The sequence below is a fragment of the Zootermopsis nevadensis genome, unplaced genomic scaffold (genome assembly GCF_977971745.1).
Source record: "Zootermopsis nevadensis isolate Lab colony 2312 unplaced genomic scaffold, Znev_1.0 Znev_ptg000020l, whole genome shotgun sequence".
In the NCBI taxonomy this organism is placed as follows: Eukaryota; Metazoa; Arthropoda; class Insecta; order Blattodea; family Termopsidae; genus Zootermopsis; species Zootermopsis nevadensis.
In genome coordinates this window covers 159,657-181,761 of record NW_028259152.1, presented here as the reverse complement: position 1 = coordinate 181,761, position 22,105 = coordinate 159,657, and the positions used below count along the sequence as shown (strand labels likewise).

Here is a 22,105-nt window from a genome sequence, read left to right as displayed (position 1 = left end):
AATAAGCTATACTTCCTTTAATATGAGTTATTTTAACTCCAAACTTCGAAACATACACGAACCTGGTCTGAACGTATCAGTCAATAGAGCACGGGTCATATCAACAACCATTGTTTAAACGCTGATAACCAATGTGGATGTAGTTGGACTTCGCTTGTGTGGTGACGCTTATGTATTAATATATATAGTAAGGCCAGTTTCGTATTTTTTGTAGATATCTCCTAGTATGTTAACATGATTCTTTATGCTAGGTTTTAAGAACTTGTGATTTCCAGACGACCATATAAGTGTCCCGTATTCAGAATGTGCTGATTTTTAAGATGGTTATGTTCATTAATCTTTCTTTAAATGTCCAATACGTCCAATCTTCTCTTAATATACCTTATCATATGAAAAGAATATACAATTATGTTGGTTTGATATCGAAAATGTTGTTGTGCGTGGAGGATTATGAGAAATTGCGTATTCCTTATTCTTCCTCATAAATCTCAGCATCCTTAGGAATAATCGAATGTGTGAAGCCTTTATGTGTGACATCGGAACAGTCATCATGACATGTGAACCATCGTTTAAAAGTTGAAATCATTTTATAAAATAATTTCAGCCAGCATCCAGAGATTATCTTTTATCTCACTCCTATTGTATTTATGTACGAAGATATGTAGTGTATGTAATTACATTTTTGTTTTAGTATTTTATTCTACTGGTGTTTATATTCATAATATGACATGTTCACCGTCCTCGGTTTATATTCTGAAGGATATATGGAATGTGAATCTATTCTAATTCAAATTGGCTACTAATACGATTCTCATAAAATCAAAGAGTGGATTCAAGTATGACTTGTCTACCAATTGTATAGTCGGCTACAAAGTTTGAAATTAAAAGGCGTTCTGTTTGTGTGGTACATGATTTGAGGAAGTTCTTGTTGTGTTATAATTCTTCGATTACATGTTGCTCGCAAATCATGTGAAAGCGTATGAATTTAAGCAGTTATTTTTCCCTTGTTTTGAACAGGAGTTGAAGTATGTTCCTTGTGTTATAATGTAATGGAAGTGATTTAAAATGTTCTAGTTTTACTTTTTAACTCAGTGACTGGCCACAATTAAGATTTTTTAAAATATAAAATGTAGTACCAGTCTGCTACATTAACTATTGGGCCTACGATTACGTTCCAGTGGATCTGTACAGGAGGTTTAGGTTATGTTCATTCACAAGTTTCAATTTTTTGTTTTACATAAATACTTTATGAAGCATCTTGCGAGCAATTATGCCCCATTAAGATTATGGCACACAATAGGAGTCTGAATTAAAATAATTAAAACACTAATGTTGAAGAGTAACTTCTTAGAAATATTTGCACACTCTTGGCTTGCTTGATAGGCATTAGTATCCATTCATGTGTAATTCCAGCATTTTATCTGAGTAGAATTGTAGCTGTTTTGCTGTAAGGTTCAGTAATTTCTTTTGATTAATGCATTGATTGATATAATTGAAGTAAAAATAGATTGAGTTGTGTCATTATACATAGTAGCATATCTAGCAGATGATTGGAGCATATTAACAATCCCAGTTTAACTTTCTGTTCTTTGTTGTTCCATGAAGTGTAAATCTGTGGTTATTTGGCAACAATATTAACATTTGTTTCACACTTTCAAAATGGAACTGATTTGAGACGGTTCCAACATATTGATCAGGAAAGTATTATTTGGTGGTGACAAAGTAATAGTGAGCTTGGCTTTCACTATATGATTGATTGACATTATTAGTGCATAAAACCAAGTAAATGAGGAATAGCACAAGTATGGGGCAGGAAACAGTGTATGTGAGAGTCATAAAACTTGATTTTCATTGTTTATGGAATTTATTGAGGAGTAGTGAATTGATTATAGTGACATATTAAGTAGTAAATTGAGATGTATTTTAAGGAGAAATACAAAGAAGACAAAACAATGAAACATCACTATTTGTCAACAGAAAAGAAACTTTTAGCATGAATATTCCATATTGCAACATGTGTCTGAGTTGAAAGTTTAATAATTTTGGATTAAACATACATTAAAAGTATCCATGTATTTTTGTTTGCATTCATTTAGCATGCGTGCATGAATGTAAGGCATTTATTATGGTTTTGCTTGCAGTTAGCATGAAGAACTATGGAAGAGATGCTAGAGTGTAAAGGACCTTCCAGACGGCAAAAGAATAAAGTTGTTGAAAATAAATCAAGATTGCAAGGTAAGTAATTCATAATTTCTTTCCATTTCAACACTGAACTGATACAATTTTTTACACATGTATTTAAGATGTATAGTATTTTAGTAGACTGGGTGATTGATAAAGAATCAGATTTATAATCAGATTATATGCAGTTTGAGTCTCACCCTTTGCCAACCATCCTGACTAAAGATTTGTGTAATTTTCCGCAGTCCCTCTAGACAAATTCTGGGATAGTAGATCCATCCAAACATACATAATAATTCTATAACTCATTATAATTAGCATAACTTGTGTATTTGATACAGCAGTGTAACATAATTCACAAAATAAACATGTCTACGTACATAAAGTATTGTGTGTTTTATAGAACGTTCACCAATCAAGATAATAACCCCACAAGATCACAGCACTCCTTTGGAAGCTGCAAGTACTGCTGCAGTGGCCGAGTATGGAGACGGCACTGAGGATGAAGATGATCAGTTTGGTCCATTTAACTTTTACTGCACTCAGGATGCAATGGCTGTGGGATGGGGCTGTGGTTCCCCACAGCAGAGATCCAGCAAAAAATTAGGTAAATAAGAGAGCAGTCAGCAACATATCCAGTTATGTACCATTTTTTTTCTCTTATCCAGCACACACCATTCATCATGGTGTGCATTGGTGGTTAGCGGGATTCACGACCCATGGATTCGACCGGGACCTCGACATTTAACGCTCCTGCTGTGAACCCCCTTTCTGCGAGATGATGATGAAAGTGGAGTAATTTTTGGGATGCCACGAAGAAACCGGGGAAGCCCCGGAGGAAATCTCTGTGTTGCCTAGACCACTGCCTTGCCCAACACAAGTTGTAAATCTGAGCACCGCCGGGAATCGAACCCGGGACCCCAGTATTACAAGCCCAGCGTTCTAATTGCTAGACCACCGCAGTTAATCCTTCCACTATTAATATCTGAGTCCACAGCCTTGTTTATCCCACTAGTATTATTTTATCTTTTCTTGGGAATGTCAGAAGCTGCCATAGTACTGTTCGCGACTGTAATCTTGAGACTTGCGGTGTGAGGAAGTGGGGTGAAGGAGGAGGGAGGAAAGATAGCGTCTGCCTTCGGACTTCCTGCATTCCTTGCAGATCTCAAGATTACAGTCGTGAACTATAGTAATAGTTGTAGTATTTTATTAGTAGCATATGATTGCCTTGCCCTGATGATAGAGGCAGTATGGACCTCTGAAACATTGGTAAACTTCTACCAGACTACAAGGCACTACAACCCATAATATAAAGATCTTAGAATATTTAATTATCTATCAATTAGAAATTTTTGTATGGGATATATTGTAAAAAATAAAAGAAAAATATATTAACGATAAACATCTTAAAAGGTTTATCTTAACAAAGTGTGTGTATATGAATTATCAGTTCGTTAATACGTAGAAATTACCATGTATAAGATAGATTTGTAAATGGTTGCTATTAAATTTCCGTATTTTCAGGTTTGAAAGTCAAGAGGAAACTCCCAAAAGAAAATTCATTTGTGCAGAAGAAACATGGTTTGAAATCGTGTTCTCCCGTTGAACCATTACGCCCTAGAAGAAGATTTAACATAGAGAAGCCTGCAAGTGATTTTTCAGAGATCATTCCTGAGCTGCAAGTTATAGCAGATCTCGTTAACGAAATGAAAGGTAACACATGCGCAGATCTGTTAATAGGATTTATGGAGTCGTCAATGATTAATTTTGCTTTAAATAAAAGGACATTTTGTTGCTGTGATAATGAAATTGAAAGCATTCTTATTTTAGAAATTATATTTTAAGTTTAATACAAATTTTTAGGGGGGGTTTGCAGTGGCCGCGCGGTCTGAGGCGTGGGTCCTGTGCCGCTTGGTCGCTGGGACCGTGGATTCGAATCTCACTCAAGCCATGGATGTTTGTCCGCGTTTTTCTGTGTTGTGCTGTCCTGTGTACAGGTAGAGGCCTTGCAACGGGCCGATCCCTCGTCCAAGGAGTCCTACCGAATGTCCATAGATCAAACCCACTGAAAAAAATTTGGGGACCTGAAAAAGGGTACCGGAAAATGTAGAAAACATTCAAATATATATTTATTATTATTATTACGCATCTAAACTATAAACTATAGAAAACATTGTCAAACCAGAAAAAGAAGAAGATACAGATTTTTAATCATTAATTGTCTTCATTGTATAACCATAATAAGAGTCGCATAAAGTTAATAACATACCCGACTGCACTTTGAAATACAACGTTATTCCAAATTGAGATTTTGTGATATAAGAGTTTTTTTGTTTGAATGACTTTGGGACTGTAAGGGATCGTTTATTTAGATCTGGCAGTGTTTGTTGATTGGATGTGATTGATCATGCAGAAAAGCAGGGTGGTATCCGGTGCGGAGCCACTTCACGGTTCGGAACAAAGAGGATAAAAGGAAAATGTAAGGTGGTTCAAAAACAAGTAGGATAACTAAAGAATAATAGAATGAAGGTGGTTTAGAAGGGAGTACCTTACTTGATTTTCTGTCATGAATTCAGTTTAAATTTCTTCAGTTTTGACAAAATAATCACAGATCTATACCACTTTTTTTTAGATGTTCTATTTTGAGATAAAACTCAACTATGAAATTATTTGGAGTTGTACATCGCTTCATGATAACATATCAATTAAAACATTTTTGTTTATATTTTACGAACAGATCAAAATGACAAGACGACACAAAACGATGAATGCTGTGTCGTGACCGCTGGCAAAAAGGAAGACGCGGCAGTCAATTTTCTGAGGAGGGGCGAAGGTAGTTCTTCAGGTGGTAAGAAAGAGGAGCTGGCTAGTGATTTGCCAGAGTACGAACACGAAAGGTATTTGAATGAAACCAAGAAGATGAAAGACCAGCGGTGTGTTGTATCGCCACCGCCAGACTTGAATTTGTTACAAAGAAATCAGCGTGATGTAGGTAGTGAGACTTTTACTGCGTTGTTCGATGACGACGAAGATGAGTTTATGTTGCGATGTTCTCAGGAAATAGAAGAGAAGTTAAATGAAAATTTACCTGTGGTTTGTAGTGGTAATTCAGAGTTACCATTACCTGATTACAAGAACAATGATCGTGTTTCCGTAGAATCTCTAGTCGGGAGTCCAAAAATGCACAAGGCAGCCAGCGATTTAAAACATATCGGTAACGGCGCGAAGAAACCGAACAGTCCAAAAGTAGGAACAAAGTATTACGTACGGATTAAATCTGGAACGACAAAATATTCCAGGGATGACCACTGTCATTCTCAGGCTTCACATAACCATTCAAGTGCTAGAGTTCAAATCCGTTATGGCAGAACTAACACGGCCTCGGCGATAAATTCTAAGCCGCCTCCTGACAGTGAAATTGCATTCAACGACTCTTTTGATGCCGTGATACAAAATTTAACAGAAGCAGATATTGAAATGCTGAGTCAGGGTTGTGAGAAGAAACGTGGTGATAAAGAAACTGGTAAACAATCTTTTCAGAAGGTGGACGACAGGACACAAATGAACTCGAAAAGAGGAACTGTACTGAAAGCAGCTGTGGGACAGTCACTTCCTGTTCACAGGCCATCATTAATTAACGACCAACCAGTTCATGAAATTAACAGCAGTAGGCCGTTGAAGCACGTAAATCATGGAAATGCGGCGAATGACGTCGGCACACCTGCAACCAATAAAGCGCAGTTTCGATTAAAAGTTCCCTCCAGGATGTGTAATAATCAGAGTTTACCGGAACGGCTGAGCGCGGTTTCAGCCGTTCAGGTAAACAAACCGCATTCGAATAAAGTTGTACCACTTGTGAATAATAAAATGTTTCTTATGCGGCAAGGGCAGAGTGCGGCTGAGAAGAATAGTTACGTCGCGCGACCCGGTTCCTCTGCCGGCTCGATTTCGCTGCCATGTAAGTATTACGTACGGATCAAATCTGGAAGCCTGAAATATGCTAGAGATGAAAACTGCGCTTCTGGTTTTTCAGTAAACTGTTTGAGCGCTAGTGTTCAAAAATGTCATGATCATCCAGAGGTAAATAATAAATTCACTGAGGAAAAGGGTCGCAGTAAAAGCACAGTAAACCCCCTTGCAGCATCTTGGATACACTCTGACATGTAAGTGTGTACGGTTATATTAAAATATTTGAATTATAATTATCGTTATAACCATTAATTTAAGAGAATCTTCAGTTGACATAAGAAATTTAATTATTTTGTATTGACTTTGTGGAAGTTCTGATTTGTTACTTGGTTCGTCTCACGTCTTTTGTTACGGTCCAGAAGGGAAGTGTAATGTTGAGACTTGTAGTAATTAATGACATTTTTCTACTAATGGGTGATTGCTATATTTTTTAATATAATCTCTGATTCATAGAGAGGGGTCCGCAGTGGCCGTGCGGTCTGAGGCGTGGGCCTTGTGCCGCTCGGTCGCTGGGACCGTGGGTTCGAATCCCACTCAAGCCATGGATGTTTTTCTGTGTTGTGCTGTCCTTTGTACAGGTAGAGGACTTGCGACGGGCCGATCCCTCGTCCAAGGAGTCATACCAAATGTCTATAGATCAAGCCAATGAAAAAGTTGGGACCCGTAGTGCTCAGGCACTTGAAGAACGCGTACATTTAGTAATAGCCACCCAAAGAGGGAATGGAATAATGTTAGAAATACATTTTAAATGGACATTCCATAAATATTTTTGACGTGAACGTTTTCGGAAGAGGTCGTGTTAGATAACGTTGCACGAGATTGAAGTTTTCTCTTGTACACGGGACCGCAAAAGAGGGTATCGATTGAATTAATTAAATTTTTGCACATTTTTAAATATATGTATGTATTATTGTGTTCTCACAATAAAGAAATTGAATTAGGAATATTAGCGTGAAGTAGATATTGCTTATGGATTAGTTGAAGCCAACAGGTAATAGCCGTGTTGTACGTTTCAGTTCATACGGCGCCAAAATCACCGCCACAGAGATACACGCCAGAAGAGATTCGGAAGAAACGACTAGAAGCGAGGAAGAAACTAGAGATGAAAAAGCTGGCTATGTTGTGTGAAAATGACAAGCAGTGACCTTTCTAAGGGTCACTGAACAAATAAGACCTGAAAAATGGCCCAAGCATAGAATCTCATTTAAGAACTTACATTGAGTAAATGTTACATCGACAGAAGTCTTAATGAATTTGAAGATATCGCAGCTTAACTCAACGCAGATGGAGAGGTGAAATAACCGCAGTTTGGGTAATAAGATGAAACAGAATTGGGCCTTGAAGTATATGTCCACTGAGAATTTCTTACAGCAAGTTCAACCAGCTTTTGCATCATATTTACAAGATCTGAACCTGAAACATTCTCAGTCGGACTTACAAGACACGGGTAAGCGACGTTAATGACTTTGAAGTAATTAAAATCTACACGAAACATAATCAACGGTCTCGCCTGTGAAAATGGCATAATTTGATAATTTTCTATATGCATTCACTAATATTCTTCTTCTTCTGTTTGTTGAATGTTACTTCGGTCTTCCGGTGCCTAATATTTTCTTCCATTCTTCTCTATTTTCCCATCCGTCCGGAGGTAGTCTCCGCTCTGTCACAATTCTTGTAATTCCGTCGTTCCATCCTGGTCTCGGTCTCCCTCTCTTCCTTCTCTCTTTTGGTTGCTATTTCATAGTCTTCTTTGGTAACCTTTCCTCCTCCATCCTTTGCATTTTGTCTTTTCTCTATCTCCTCTATTATATATCGGTCCACCCTCATGATTTCTCTAATCCTTTCATTTCTCACTCTCTCTCTCTTCTGGATATTCCAGCCGCTCTTCATAGGAAATCCATTTCCATTATTCTCAACTTATTTTGTTGTTGTTCCGAGAGTTGCCAAATTTCTGCTACGCTTTGTACCATTGTTTTATATATTCTCTTTTTCGTTCTTTTTGTGATATTTTCGTCCCATAATATTGGGTTGAGGGCTTCTATGAGTCTCCCGAATTAATTTTTGAAGCAGTGGTCGTACTCATTGCTTGAAGCTGCTGCCTGTGACTTCAAGGCTTAAAAAGATCAGTAACTTCAAGCAGCCGGATTCGGACTACAAGAATGTTTTTTGCTACCTTTATCGAATCTGCTCAGTCGTCTATGTCTGACGGATTTTGGCGTGTTGTTGTGGAGAGACAATATGCCGAGATCTTTGTCGCGTAAACTCTCGTTAAAACGTAGACTTTTTTAAACTTCTTTCCAGTTGTTGCGGCGTTTTCATTTTTACAGGGGGAGAGTGTCATCAGCAAAGGTCCAAGTGGCTCGTGGTGTCTCATCGCTCAATAAAATGTCCGACACTTTGTGAGTCACTTGGGCATTCTGTTCTGGGCCGTGAGGTACCGATTGACCCTAGATGTTTCTCGTGATTATTTATTTGTTCAGGACAACTGAAACAACTAGTTGTCTAATGTCTGAATTTTCCCGAATGTCCCATAATGATCGACAGCCCTTTATGATCAAGGTTCTCCTCCTCTGTCTTTATTCTTGAAATATTCTCTCGTCTTTAATTCTAAAAACTACTGTAAAATGGTCGCACGTGTGCACTGATAAATGTTTCTCGAAAGTTTTGAGGTATCGAGCAGTGGACTTTTTCCGTAAATGTAGTATGTTCCTATGCTCTGAAGATGGAGACGGTAAGGTTTTCAGATGTTGGCAATACGGTCCACATGTATGTGTTGCTATCGTCAAAAATGTATCCGCAATATTGTATAGTTTACTTCCGACTAGAATTATTTGATGTGAACGTAGTTATATTCTACAAAAGTTTAAGGAGTAAAAATTTAAATTTTTTTAAAAAACATTTTTTATAACGTCATCCACAGTTGTGCGTCTGATTATTTCACTTCTTCGAGATATTCATACGGGAGGAGAGTATACGTAAAAATGCCTCGCGATAGTGGGAAATAAAAGATACCAAAGAGCTTCAGTAATTTTATATCACGTAATGTTGAAGGAACTGAAGTCTCAAAATTTGAAATAGCTGCTCGATAAAATTAAATTGGCGAGAAAAGAATTATCGGATCTGTACTCGGATTGTTCGCCTTATTCTCAAGAGTAGCGCTGCTGGTTCTCGGAATAGCATCTAAAGAAAATGTGCGTTAAAGTCAAGTTTAAATAAGACTGATAAGTGGTTAAAACATTTCTGAATTTAAAATATTTTTATATTATTTAAATGTGAGTAATTACACTTTCATTAGATTTAGATATACTTTGGCATTTTCTACGTAACTTTTATTTGTCACAAAACACGATCTGCCGTTGTGGGCGCGTAAGATGCATTTTCTATTGTGGTGAATGCTCTGATGTAATCTTTACCACTAATTGTTTTACTTTTGAAACTGTGAAAATGTTTCGCACTCCAATCTGAATTTTGTATTAAGATTAATTTCATTTCTATGAAGATTAATAATTAAAAGGTAAACCTTGTATTATTTTTACTCTTTAAAGAAGAGGACACTATTCTGTGTTCTTTATTGTGAAATAAATTACGAAAGGAAAGGAAAGGAAAATGTTATATTGTTAGGTAAACATTTATTGTGTTTATTTATCTCCTAATGTTACGCAGTAAGAAATTATATTTTGGTTGTTACTGTAACTGCATTTAATTTAATGAAAAATGTCATAGTTGCAATATCATCTTATATATCCTTAATCCTTTTTCCATTCAAAAAGTAATATTTTGAGACAGCAGACACTTGGTTAGTTGTAGGATTTGAGGTTCTTGTGGCGAAAAATACACAATCTTACATTTATGCTGCCCAATATAATAATGATATCTAAATAATAGGAAGAAGATGTCTCCGTTTAGTCTACCAGCAAGTGATCGACGTTTCCACAATCGGGGCCATGAGGACCTTATATATCACCTAATAAACAGAAAGTAATTGCAATTCGTCATTATTATTATTGTTCTGTCTGACGACAGGTCCATATGAACAGGATCCTTCCGTCCTTTTCTCGGACTGGGACCTGTTCATATACGTTCTTGGCAGATGATCCAGAAGTGGTTTTGCCATTGCCTTCTTCTGTGTGTGAATGGAGTAATTGTTGGGATGCCACGGAGAAACCGGGGAAGCCCCCGGAGGAAAACTCCGTGTTGCCTAGACCACGGCCTTGTCCAACACAAGTTATAAATTCGGGCACCGCGGGGAATCGAACCCGAGACCCCAGGATTACAAGGCCAGCGTTCTAACCGCTAGACCACCGTGGCTCTATTCGTCATTGTGGTACGTAATATTTTCACTAAAGATTTCTCACGTGCGTTAGGATGAGATGGTCATGTAGCCTGCAGGTCGGACTTCGTTTATTACCGAACCTGCTTATCATTCTCCAAGACGCGTGTTTAATCTCGCGTCTTCATATTGAACCGATGTAGGTCAGTCCGTTCCGCACAATGATGTCATAGCTCGTCTCTGACCTTGTCTCCCTAGTGCGCTGACATTTATTGCCTGATTTATCACTCTGAAGCGACGGAAAATTCTAATAGAGGTGGGAGATTGCCTTTGCTGTGAATGTAAGGATGGTTAAAATATTTTCTTCCCTTGAGCCAAGGACACGTTTCCCGTTGGACCCAAGAACCAAGAAACTTCTCATGGGCGCTAATTTTTAAAACTAACAACCAATTTTCGTTATCTTTAACAACACTTTTTAATGACTATGAATTACCATAGCATGTTTATAAATAGCTTAAGTATATATTTTATTGAAATTCTCGCAAATTACTGAATTCGAGAGGGTGTGTGGCATTTGTACGCAAAGCAACAGCAGACGAGATAATTACGATTAAAATAAATGATCTTGTAGTAACTATTAACAAATAATTTCGCGGACATGTTAACAAGTGATCGACGGATGCCAGTTTTGTAATATTGCTGTATATCGAGCATATCACCTACCTCCATAAAGCAAGAGTCCTTGAGAAACTGACAGTCGTTCAGCTGGTCAATAAATTCTCCACCCTTCGAAGGTTTATTACCGTGTCCATGAGAACACTCAAATGCTATTTTTTGGGGGGGGGGGGGCTGTTGAATCCAGTCCACACTACATCCTACTACGTTGTGATTCTCCCATCTATGTCTAGATCTCCCCAATGTTCTTTTTAGACCAAAAATTTGTATATATCGTCTCTCACAAACTTGCTAAGTGCCCTGTCCATCTTATTCTATTTGGTTTTACTATAGTGATAATATATTGTAAAGTACAAATTATGAAGCTCCTCGTAACGCAATTTTCTCAATTCTTCTATGGCTTTAATCTTTTTATTTCAAGAAATTCTTGAATACATTACAGTATACTTTGCAGAATCTAAAACAATTCAGTCAACATTTGGTTTTAGTCAGTCACTTTTTGTAGGCAATGCGAATAAGGAGTGTCCAGACATTACTTGACTTAATATTTTTCGCGATTCAGGTGCCAAATAGCTTAAAACATGACAGTTTTTACGAGAATAAGGTGGTCTTATTAATTACCACGTTCGTATGAAAGCGATAGATCGATATTGTCCCTTAAACTGAATTTTCCTCCTTGTATGACGTCCTTTACCTATATTAATAATAAAAAAAAAACTAGACTTTATTTACGCGGTATGTTTCTGCACGTTATGTCTGGAAGTGACAGCTTTCGAGAACGTTCTCCTACTCAACACAACTTTCGCAAAGCCAGCCATTGTTTTATTCCCTTCAGGGTATCAGTAAACATGCGGTGAAGGACTCGTTAACTGTCCTGTTCCGGGAAGTCACTGCCACACACCATCGGAACGGTGACAGACGTGCTGTGGGTGTATTCAGGTATCGTGGTTTTATTCAGCATCTGAGTTTCTATTCCATCAATAATTATTAATATTATTAGTCCACCTATTTCGTACCAGAATTCATACATTTGACGGTTTATTACTGGGACACAAAATGGAAGATTTAATTAAGTTATTATTCTGTCTTAATAATTTGTACTGTATTAGCTATTTCATAATAGTTAAATGGAGAATGATAATAATGAGCTTCTTAATTTGTAAGGACGACCAAAAACATTCAGTCTGTTGCGCAGGAAAGTTTCGAGACTAAACACGAACGCATTTATATGTACATTTGAATTCGTTTGTTTATTATCGCTTAGAAAACCCCATTTTACACTTTTGTAGTTAAGTTTATGATGACAAGAACTCCGCCTCTGTTATACGTACAAAAATTTTATACCAACTTCGATACGGTTTCTTTATATCCAAAATTAGCCCTGATGATGGAGTCGATATGTTCTTACGAAACCTCGGTAAACGCCTACAAATTTCAAGGAATCGCTGCTCAGCAGACCATAATCGATATTTTCACCGTCATGAATAATTTTAAAAACTTTAAAATTGGGTTTAACGACTTTAAAATAAGCTTCTATCAGACAACACGTCACAATATCTCATAAGACAGCCATCTTCATACTTTAAATAAGAAGAGTGGATACTTACTTTAAGTATTATACGTATTTTGTTTGTGACTTCGTGTGCTGTCGAACTTCATTTACGGAAACCTCAGGGTTTCGCCTTTGGGCTGTTAGACCAACAAGCTTACCGGAAGTTACTACAGTCCCTAAGCAGTGTATGGTCTTGTAAGCATCACAGACGTTCATATTTTATGTACCGGCTCTCACAATGCGGTTGCTAAAATATTATAGAGTTTCATGTAAAATTTGTTGCTGGAAAGGTCAGAGTTCAGAACGGCAGTTCCATTAGGAAGAGTTCGCATTCGAAAGTTTATCTCAGTACTCGAGAGGATTTGGCTGGCAGTCCGTATTTTGACAGTTAAGGCAATCAGGGACATTTTCTCGGAGTAGTTAGTGCGTTAAGTTAGATTTAATCAGCGACATCTGTCGTTTTACAGATTTTAGAAGAGTCTGACATGCGTGGAATGAAACGAGGGGGTGTTACTGTCATTTACTTTGGTCTTTTATTTATAATTCGCCATTAGGGAAATCCAACAAAATCAGCTTTTGCTATATTCCGTTTCTTTTAATTTATTGAGTGAAAACATAAATAACGCAAGGTCTATTATTATTCACTAGTAAATTAACATGTTACAGACGTAAACTCAGCTATGTCTCTCCATCTCTGTTTCTCCCAAAAAGGTGCGTCATTGAAGATAGTAGACAAAGAACGCTCATATTGAATAGACAACGTCGGGAAAAATGTTGATTGTTTCTATTTAGAGAAATAGGAACAGGAGTGTCCAAAAGTTGTACAAACTGTCTTCGAATTAAAAATTGCAAATGCTATTAATAATGTATCTCTCGGAGAGGAAACTTCAGGACAATAGTTGAATTTTTTTCCTACTTCAAAAATTAGGCACAGGTTTGTCCAAAACCTTTGCGCCAGACACAAACTACTCAAATAGCGCATTGTAAAAAAAAAATACAAATATATTTATATATTTATTAATTAATAATTGGTTATTTAAAAATGATGTCTTACTTTGCTCTAAAAGTTCTAGATTGGCTACAAATGTAGATAGTTAACTAGTGTGCGCACTAATTTAAACCCGCGGATAAGTGAAACCAAATATCGCGGTTGGCAAAACTTCATACAAATTGTTAATTGCGCCTAACAAGAGATTTCTGTTTTTGAAAACAAGCTTTTTTTACTGCCAGTAATTATTAGTGGGGGTACAAAAGAGAGGAACAGACGATATGAGTGCCATTAAAACACACAATGCGTAAAATAATTAAATGCACTCAGTTCAACCATCTCTCACGCCATGGCCTACCTCATAACTGTACGCACGCTTACTTTTACACTGTTTCTGCTTCATTGAGCTCATGCATTTCTGAGAACAATTTGCAGTGCAGAAAGAGAATTATCACAACAAACGTCATCAGTTTTTTGTTATCAGCATTGACTGAAAATCTCTGTAATGTAAAATCTAAATTCTAAATATCATAAATTAAGGTTTCATTGTTTTAATCAGAGTTTTTCCTGAACATTTATTATGTATTGCTACTGTTATGTTTAGTGACTAATTTCTACAACTAAATTTAAAAAAAGGGAAATTTAAAATATCAGACTTGTTTTACAAACACATTGCCAGACAAAAAAAGACTATGAAGTTGGCTGTATTCTGAGTTGTACCGCTGTGTATAGTCTAGTAAAGTGGTATTCAACCTGGGGTACGCGAAGACATATTAGGGGCACGTGAAATTTAAAAAAAAATATTTTATGATAAACACTGAATAATCAGTAATGTAATTTATTTAATTTATTTTAGATGTAGATTATATACTATGTATAACTTGAATTATACACCAACAACTTTGGGGGTACAAAGTTGAAGAGAAATTATATCTGTTTTTTTTTTATTATTAGTGTTCTGTCTGACGACAGGTCCATATGAACGGGATCCTTCATCCTTTTCTCGGACTGGGACCTGTTCATATACGTTCTTGGCAGATGATCCAGAAGTGGTTTGCCATTGCCTTCTTCTGTGTGTGTGAATGGAGTAATTGTTGGGATGCCACGGAGAAACCGGGGAAGCCCCCGGAGGAAAACTCCGTTGATACCTAGACCACGGTCTTGCCCAACACAAGTTATAAATCTGAGCACCACCGGGAATTGAACCCGGGACCCCAGGATTACAAGGCTAGTGTTCTGACCACTGTCTTAAGTGCAATTCAAATAAATTTAAACTCTGACACACCGTAGTAAGTAGGAGTAATCGATTTTCTGGCTTGTGAACGAAACGGTATGTACCTCAAGGTTCATGCAAAATATCGAAGGGTTCTCTGTAAATTACTCTCGAAAGATTGCTCACGTCGGGGTAAAAGAGAGAGGTAGGTAGAAGAGGGGTCTAAAATGAAGCAATATCCTGCTCCCACAGTTTAGTGAATTTTGGTCCAATTGAAACAAGATAAAAGCAAACCACTCTTCTCTTTACGTGCTAAATAGATTGGCATTAACATTTCATTACAGTGTCTGATCCATCGTCATTTATTCAGACCTGCCTCTTTATTTCGAGTTTTTCCTCTTATATTTTACGTTTAAAGAAGACCACATAGTTTTTATGTGTGTATCTACCATTACTCAGGAAACTGTATGGAAAATACTGCGTCAAAACCTGTGAGTAGACAGGAGAATAATATTAAAGTGGATCTTAAATGTGGTGTGATACATAGATTAATGTGATTTAAGACAGGGTCAGTGGCTGGTTATTATGAATAAAGTAACCACTCTTCTGATTCTATAAAAGATCGGAAATTTTTTGATCACCTGAGCGACTATTAGCTTATTAAAAATTAAACTGTTCCATGAATTTTATATTTGTATCAGGCTGTTGTTAGTGTGCACTGTGGGGGAGAAGGAAATAGCTGCCATCAGTCTGCTTCGGTTTGGCAATGCTGTTTTGCATTTCACGGTGGGTTAGCTTGAACTATAATCTAGCGCTTTATTGATTCTGACAACTACTGTTTCAGATGCTACAGACTGTTGATCACGACGGAAATATAGCAGCGTCAGAATATTAGCTACTTTTCCAACTGTCACATCCCAACTGCTTTTTCATTTACTCCCCACAGAGCAATTTTCATCCTCGCTTTAAACTTGATAATGGGAACGAATTTGAATTATACTTCAATGCCACTCTCTTGTACATCCCCTTAATTAGCGTAAAACAGAATTATGCGATGGTAAAGTTGCGTCATATTCTGATATAATAAATATATATTGTTTAAATCTTGTCCGTCTAATCACAATAAATTCTTATTAAATATTAAAATATTACAATAATTAACATTTAAAATATTTAAAATATTAAATGATGTTCTTTATCGAAATATTTGGATTTTCATTATGGTCTATCTATAATGTAAATCGAATATTTCGATAAAGAACATCATTTAATATTTTAAATGTTAATTATTGTAATATTGTAATATTTAATAAGAATTTATTGTGATTAGACGGACAAGATTTAAACAATACAGAATTATGCGAGTATTTAAACTTAAGAAATAAATATATACTTATAAATCACGCATTCAATTGTCGATACAGCGTTCAGTAGAACGGTAAATGCGAGAAATACACACGATTAAGACATTTCATACGTCTTCTTGATGTAACACTTAGTCGTAAAAACATTATTTCCGCTTTTGATTTTATTATTATAATTGTTATTTCCATTATCACGAGTAGTATGTATAATGGTATCATTAGCAAAGTATCATCATCATTACTACTGTATTAAAATAAGCGTTAATGTTAGCAGGAATGTTCGATCTCAGTGGCCGGACGGTCCGAATCCCACTCTGCTGTCCTGTGTAGACAAGAGGCTTTTCGACGGGCTGATCACCTGTCCAAGGAGTCTTTTCCAAATGTCTAAATAGCTTAAGAAACCTCCCAAGTCGTTCAAGGACTGTAGAGTCAAGGAGTAAGTTAGCTGTGTCCAACCCGTCCATAGGAACTTTGAGCTCTGAGGGTACACATTTTATACCTGGAGTGCAACATATCCGTTTATGGTTATTTTCCTCTGCTGTCGTATTTCGGAGCAGACCGAACTCTGGTGTAACATTTTGTAACGCTCTCTTTTTCACTATGTAGAGTTCTTTGTCCTCGCACAAACTCCAACCCGGAGGGACCACCCCTTGTCGGCTGGCTGCGACTTCTTATTCTATACATTTGCAGCTGGTTAGCTAACATTTATTTCTAGACAATGCCCTCGGTCTTTCAAAGTAATAAATATATAATTTATGCCATTTGTTAACAACATTTTGTTACGTTTCATAATGTGCAACGTTAATAATGGATTTTAATTTTATCTTTAGAATGAAGGCCATTGTTATGGCAGGGAACAAGTTATGTTCAGTTTTGTTTTGTTCGAAATGTGCACATTTGTTTTCATTAACTGTAAGCCAGTCTGTCAGTCGCTCTCTGAATTTGAACAACACTTTCATACATTTCTTGTATTACACTCTGTTTCAAGCTCACGTAACAATGGAATGCAGCCACTAAGCAGGACTTGACCGCGTTTCTCTAAATGTGACTTCAGTCTACTGTAGTCTAGACCAGTGATCAAATTATTCAACAAAAGAACGCATAAATCCACGTGTTTTAAAATTTTATGTATTATATAAAACCCATTTTCGTGTTTGCTAGCTTTGCTGTTTATTAAAAAGACTGAATCCATATTTGGTATGTACACATTTCAACTTATCGCCATCAAAGAGGCGATAAAAGTCAAATTTCATGGTCGAGTGGTTAGCATTCCTACTTTTTTTTTAACTGTGAGCCCCAGATTTAAATCTCGGCCCGAAAACTGCATTCATTGACTCAGGTTTTCGTGGTTTTTCTCAGTTCTCCCACTTAAATACATAGTACATTAAATTAGGTCACTATCGATTTCTTCCACACTGTTTCAAAGTTAATATTTATTTATCATACTATTATTCGACCCAAAATAATCTTCACGACTGACAGCGACGTTAAATAAGCATCACATAAATAAATAATCAGATAAATAAGACCAGAATAGAAGACAATTTGACATCCCAACTCGTTCGCTACTAACATTATTATTAATAATTTATTCTTTACCTTTGTTTCAACATATTTTTCAGTCCCCAATCTTTATTTGTGTCGTAAAAGTGACAATTGTCTCGAATATTGAAATCTATGTTCGAATGCAATATATAATATCGAAAATACGTGCACAGAATATTTTCGACCTTCTGCGATAATTGGTGTCACTGCAGGAACTACGTCGATGACGTGACCACAAGAATCGATAGTGGAACACTCTATTTAGCTCTCATAGTGTCACGTGATGTGGCGCCTCGGTGAGCCGTTCATAATCCTGCCAGCTGTTTGAACACGTGTGCTCACGTGTCGTACCGACCTAGCAGCACGTTAATCTGACAATTTCTTCTACCCAACACGGATTAGACTCGAGCTTGTCGGGACTTCACGGTCATATTTTAGATCGTCAACGTGTGTCTGTATCCCCACCCTTTTTTTTTGTAATGAAATGTAAGTTTTGTAAGATTATTTTCCGGCCTGTTTAATTTATTAGGTAAAAATAAACATAGAAAAAATTCATAGACAATTGACTAGGGAGTCTATGGTTGGTAACCCTGTCGCTCATTACTTTTTATGACACATCAGTGTAGCTTTATTTTATGTTTTACAGCAATCATCCAATTTCTTTGGGAAATTATCTTAAGTAGCGTTAACAACTTGGATAAGTAGCACTGAACCAGTAAAAGACACAGGAAATTATTGCATAGATAATATTAAAGTCGGTCTTAAAGAAAGAGACTGTGGACTGGATTAATTTGACTTAGGAAGTGGCTGGTTGTAGTAAACACGGTAATGAACTGAATCATTTTTCTTAAAGTCTGTCTGTCTTTAGCATTTTATTTAATAGATTACAAAAACAGATTATCGGACGGTGCCTAGTCACAATACTACTCTTATCGTAATGTTATAAATTATTTGTTATCGTGTTTTGTTTTTTATATAATTCTTTTCGTTGGACATTTCTGTGAAAAATGCCAGATAAAGTTTTTAATAGAAACTCAGCATGCATCGTAAATGGCCAATGGCGATCAGCACAACGGATGTTCAGATGTAATATTTTGAAGGGAATTGGAAATTTTGAAAAAAAAAAAACGGTCTTGACAGTCAACAGCAGTGTATCACCACTGAATGGCCTCCAGTGTTCAACTACGTATATGAAATTTTTTTCCATGTTTCTCCTCCGGTGTCATATGCGACAAAACCACTCTGAAAAGTTTTAATTTATGTTGAATTTATATAGTTTTTCATCTTATAGTGTGTTTGATAATATTTGACCTTTGAATTTTGAGGTCAACGTCAGTGGTGTCAGAATTGTCTCGGGCCAGTGACCTATGCGATGGCGCCTGTCTAGCTGGGTAATGACGTCATCACTGGAGGACTCCCCGTGTTAATTTCCGGCTTGCCGGGGATTCCCCAAGCTGATACTTTTACCTAGTTACGTCCACATTCCAAATGTATTATGTTAAAGGTCTCCATTCGAATTATAAAAGATAAATTCCAGTGTTTGGCCCACAATACAGTGTCGTTAAACTGTCATCGACATATTAACCACTGTGAGATCCTCCGATCTCATGGTATGAGTCATTTACGGTATTCGATAGCTTCAAGTACAGAATCGCGTATCTGAGTTTTGTTACCTGAGGTCTGATGCTTTATTGCCGGTTAAGGGGTCATCATGTCTGGCGGTTGTGACCTATGTTGTCATGTAGGTCGGTGTCAAAGTTCTGTATAAAAACACCGCTTAAATTTCAGTGTTGAATTTCGCTGTGTTGATTGATGTATGTAAGCGTTGTTCTGTATTGTGGCCTTAAGAATACTATAAATTTGTGAAATAATCATTGTTTCAAAATCGCAAATGTTTATGATGATTTCAGTCCACGCATGAGAGGAATAAACGCTGATAAACTCTGTAAATTCTTATAAATTTATTGTCTTGTGTCGTCGAACATATTGGGAGACCCTTATTGTCGTCTTGTAGTTTGAGTACCAGAAGTGCCATTAATTAATAATCCCTCAGTTCGAGGCATAGTCGCGTTCTTAACCTTGCTTCTACATTTTACAAAGCGACGTTACATCACGAACAAGACGATATGACAAGGTCAAAGCTGAGTGATCCTGCTAGAGTGGGCCAAAGGTGCCGTAGACCAGAGCCCTTTTCAACCCACTTCATCACGTTCGAACGAAGGAAAATCTTGTCAGACACTAGAGTAAACAATGTTCAGTGCCGGAAAAAATTGATATTTTCTCTTATCCAAGAAGCGACTCATGAAATTTATATTGGTTAATTTAAAGCGTTGTCACGAGAAAAGTAAAGTTAGACACCTCAGGAGAAAATATAACGTGTAAGACCAGAGATTAGATGGGAGGAATATATTAAAATATAGCTTAAATAAATAGGGTGTGATAATGTGAAGTGGATTTATCCAGATGAATTTAAGGACTCACGGATGGCTAATGCAGACACGGTAATAAAGTTTTTGTTTTATGTAGGCGGGATATTTCCTTTGAATGGCTGAGCGACTGTTAGCTGAAAGACATTTACGAAAATACTTGTCTACATAATTTCTGTAATCATGTCATGAGGAACTGATATTCTCTTTTGTTCCTGTCTTGTATTCTACTCTGTATTCTGTTGATTAACAAACTTTCGTAACTTTTAATTAACCGGTTGTAGATTTCGTATTATATTTTCATTGTCTCTACAAGGCCTACCAGGCACTGATTCTTGCTCAGCTGCTGAATGCTGCTCTATCGTTTATAAACAGTGTTATTGCATGCGGTCTGCTAAATTCTCGCCAAATGACTGTATTATGAACCTACAGATTTTGAATAGAAAATTGTGTGGGTCATCACATCATCTCTTGTCGCATCAACTCGACATTTGAGTCTCATACTTCATGAAAGTGCAGGTTTACGTCTGTGACGATAAGAATAAAAGAATTACACTAATAATAAGGGGATAAACTGAAGAAAACTTGATTCAGTAGATGGGAGATGGTTACGTGTTATGTTTGTCGATATAATTAAAGTACTTTAAAAAGTCATTGCCCAATGTTTGAAGTATATTTAATAAAGCAACTTTTCGGGAGTTGTCAAATCAACTTGATAAATAGTAGTTTTAATCTTCCGTTTCAAGACTCATCCAACAATAATAATTTATAAGATAGTGTAGTGGCGTCATATTGTGATTTGACGGAATAACCAACTAATTTAATTTTAATTTAATAATAATTTATGCTGTTTTTGTTTCGTTCTCTTGCCTAGTATTTTGTTGACCGAAGGACACGTGTGGAGACACGAATATTTGTTTTAATAGTTTTCAAAATGCACTTGGAAATGCCAATAACAAGTTGGCATAGAGGCTTGAGCCACTGATTACAATAAATAAGGTACAAAAATTTAAATACAAGCAAGTTGTCTTAAACAAGAAACGACAATATCGGTGCTTTCCTCGAATTATGTTCCGTTTATTAGATTTTTTCTGTCAAAAATGTCGAAATATTCTTACCTGGGGTCTCGGGTTCGATTCCCGGCGGTACCCGAATGTATAACTTGTGTTGGGCAAGGCCGTGGTCTAGGCAACACGGAGTTTTCCTCCGGGGGCTTCTTCCCCGGTTTCTCCGTGGCATCCCAACAATTACTCCATTCACACACAGAAGAAGGCAATGGCAAAACCACTTCTGGATCATCTGCCAAGAACGTATATGAACAGGTCCCAGTCCGAGAAAAGGATTGAAGGATCCTGTTCATATGGACCTGTCGCCAGACAGGTCACTAAATAAATATAAATAAATTCAATAAGTCTTGTATTCAAATATTCGAATGGAGAAAAACGTTGATTTAAGAATTGTTTCTATGGCAATACACTGCTTCTTTTCATTTCCGCACAAGGTCACAATTAAGTGGTCATCTTTTCCATTAGGGTGAGTTTGGTGTTAAAAATAAATATGTAGGTGAATCTTATGGAGCCCATTTTCTTTCAAGTTCCTACATATTCCAGTCGACCTTAACCTGTACTTGGCTATTGCCCAGTTCGATATTAATCAAGAGACTGAAATGTTTGTAATGAAATTCTAGATGCAAAAATCTTGCAGCAGATAGAGCAATCTATGATGCAGCGCGATGTTTATTCGATCATGCGCATTTCGGCTTGCAAATAACTCAACTATCCTAGCGGAGGATTTACTAACTACACAATCAGACGCCATGCTGGATTTTCCACCACCACCCGCATCTTCAAAATCGATTTCATGTGACGTCGTAGTCTGACGTCACGGGCGTGCTATAATGTTTTGTAAAGGGGAGGGGGTTT

General features: G+C 36.9%; 1 protein-coding gene across 11 annotated transcripts; it reads left to right on the top strand.

Moving 5' to 3' along the window:
- The first annotated feature begins 47 nt into the window (after positions 1 to 47).
- Positions 48 to 9,843, top strand: LOC110830087 (uncharacterized). Of its 11 annotated transcripts, XM_087352202.1 has the most exons (7): positions 843 to 1,025; positions 2,142 to 2,235; positions 2,585 to 2,788; positions 3,706 to 3,894; positions 4,919 to 6,139; positions 6,215 to 6,344; positions 7,167 to 9,843. In XM_087352202.1, exons 2-7 carry the CDS (start codon positions 2,157 to 2,159, stop codon positions 7,276 to 7,278), a joined length of 1,935 nt encoding a protein of 644 aa, XP_087208328.1. In that variant the 5' UTR covers positions 843 to 1,025; positions 2,142 to 2,156; the 3' UTR covers positions 7,279 to 9,843. The 11 variants fall into 11 exon arrangements, with proteins under 11 accessions (XP_087208326.1, XP_087208321.1, XP_087208322.1 ...); XM_087352200.1 differs by lacking the exon at positions 843 to 1,025 and adding an exon at positions 48 to 187 and having other exon boundaries at positions 2,146 to 2,235; positions 4,919 to 6,344; XM_087352195.1 differs by lacking the exon at positions 843 to 1,025 and adding an exon at positions 66 to 187 and having other exon boundaries at positions 4,919 to 6,344.
- Positions 9,844 to 22,105: the final 12,262 nt, after the last annotated feature.

What these genes read in the sequence shown, in the direction of transcription:
- LOC110830087 (XM_087352200.1), top strand. Translation starts at nt 2,157, where the DNA reads ATGGAAGAGATGCTAGAGTGTAAAGGACCTTCCAGACGGCAAAAGAAT. An exon ending in GAGATCCAGCAAAAAATTAG is followed by an intron (nt 2,789 to 3,705) that starts GTAAATAAGAGA and finishes CCGTATTTTCAG; the next exon opens with GTTTGAAAGTCAAGAGGAAA. An exon ending in TCTTGGATACACTCTGACAT is followed by an intron (nt 6,345 to 7,166) that starts GTAAGTGTGTAC and finishes TGTACGTTTCAG; the next exon opens with TTCATACGGCGCCAAAATCA.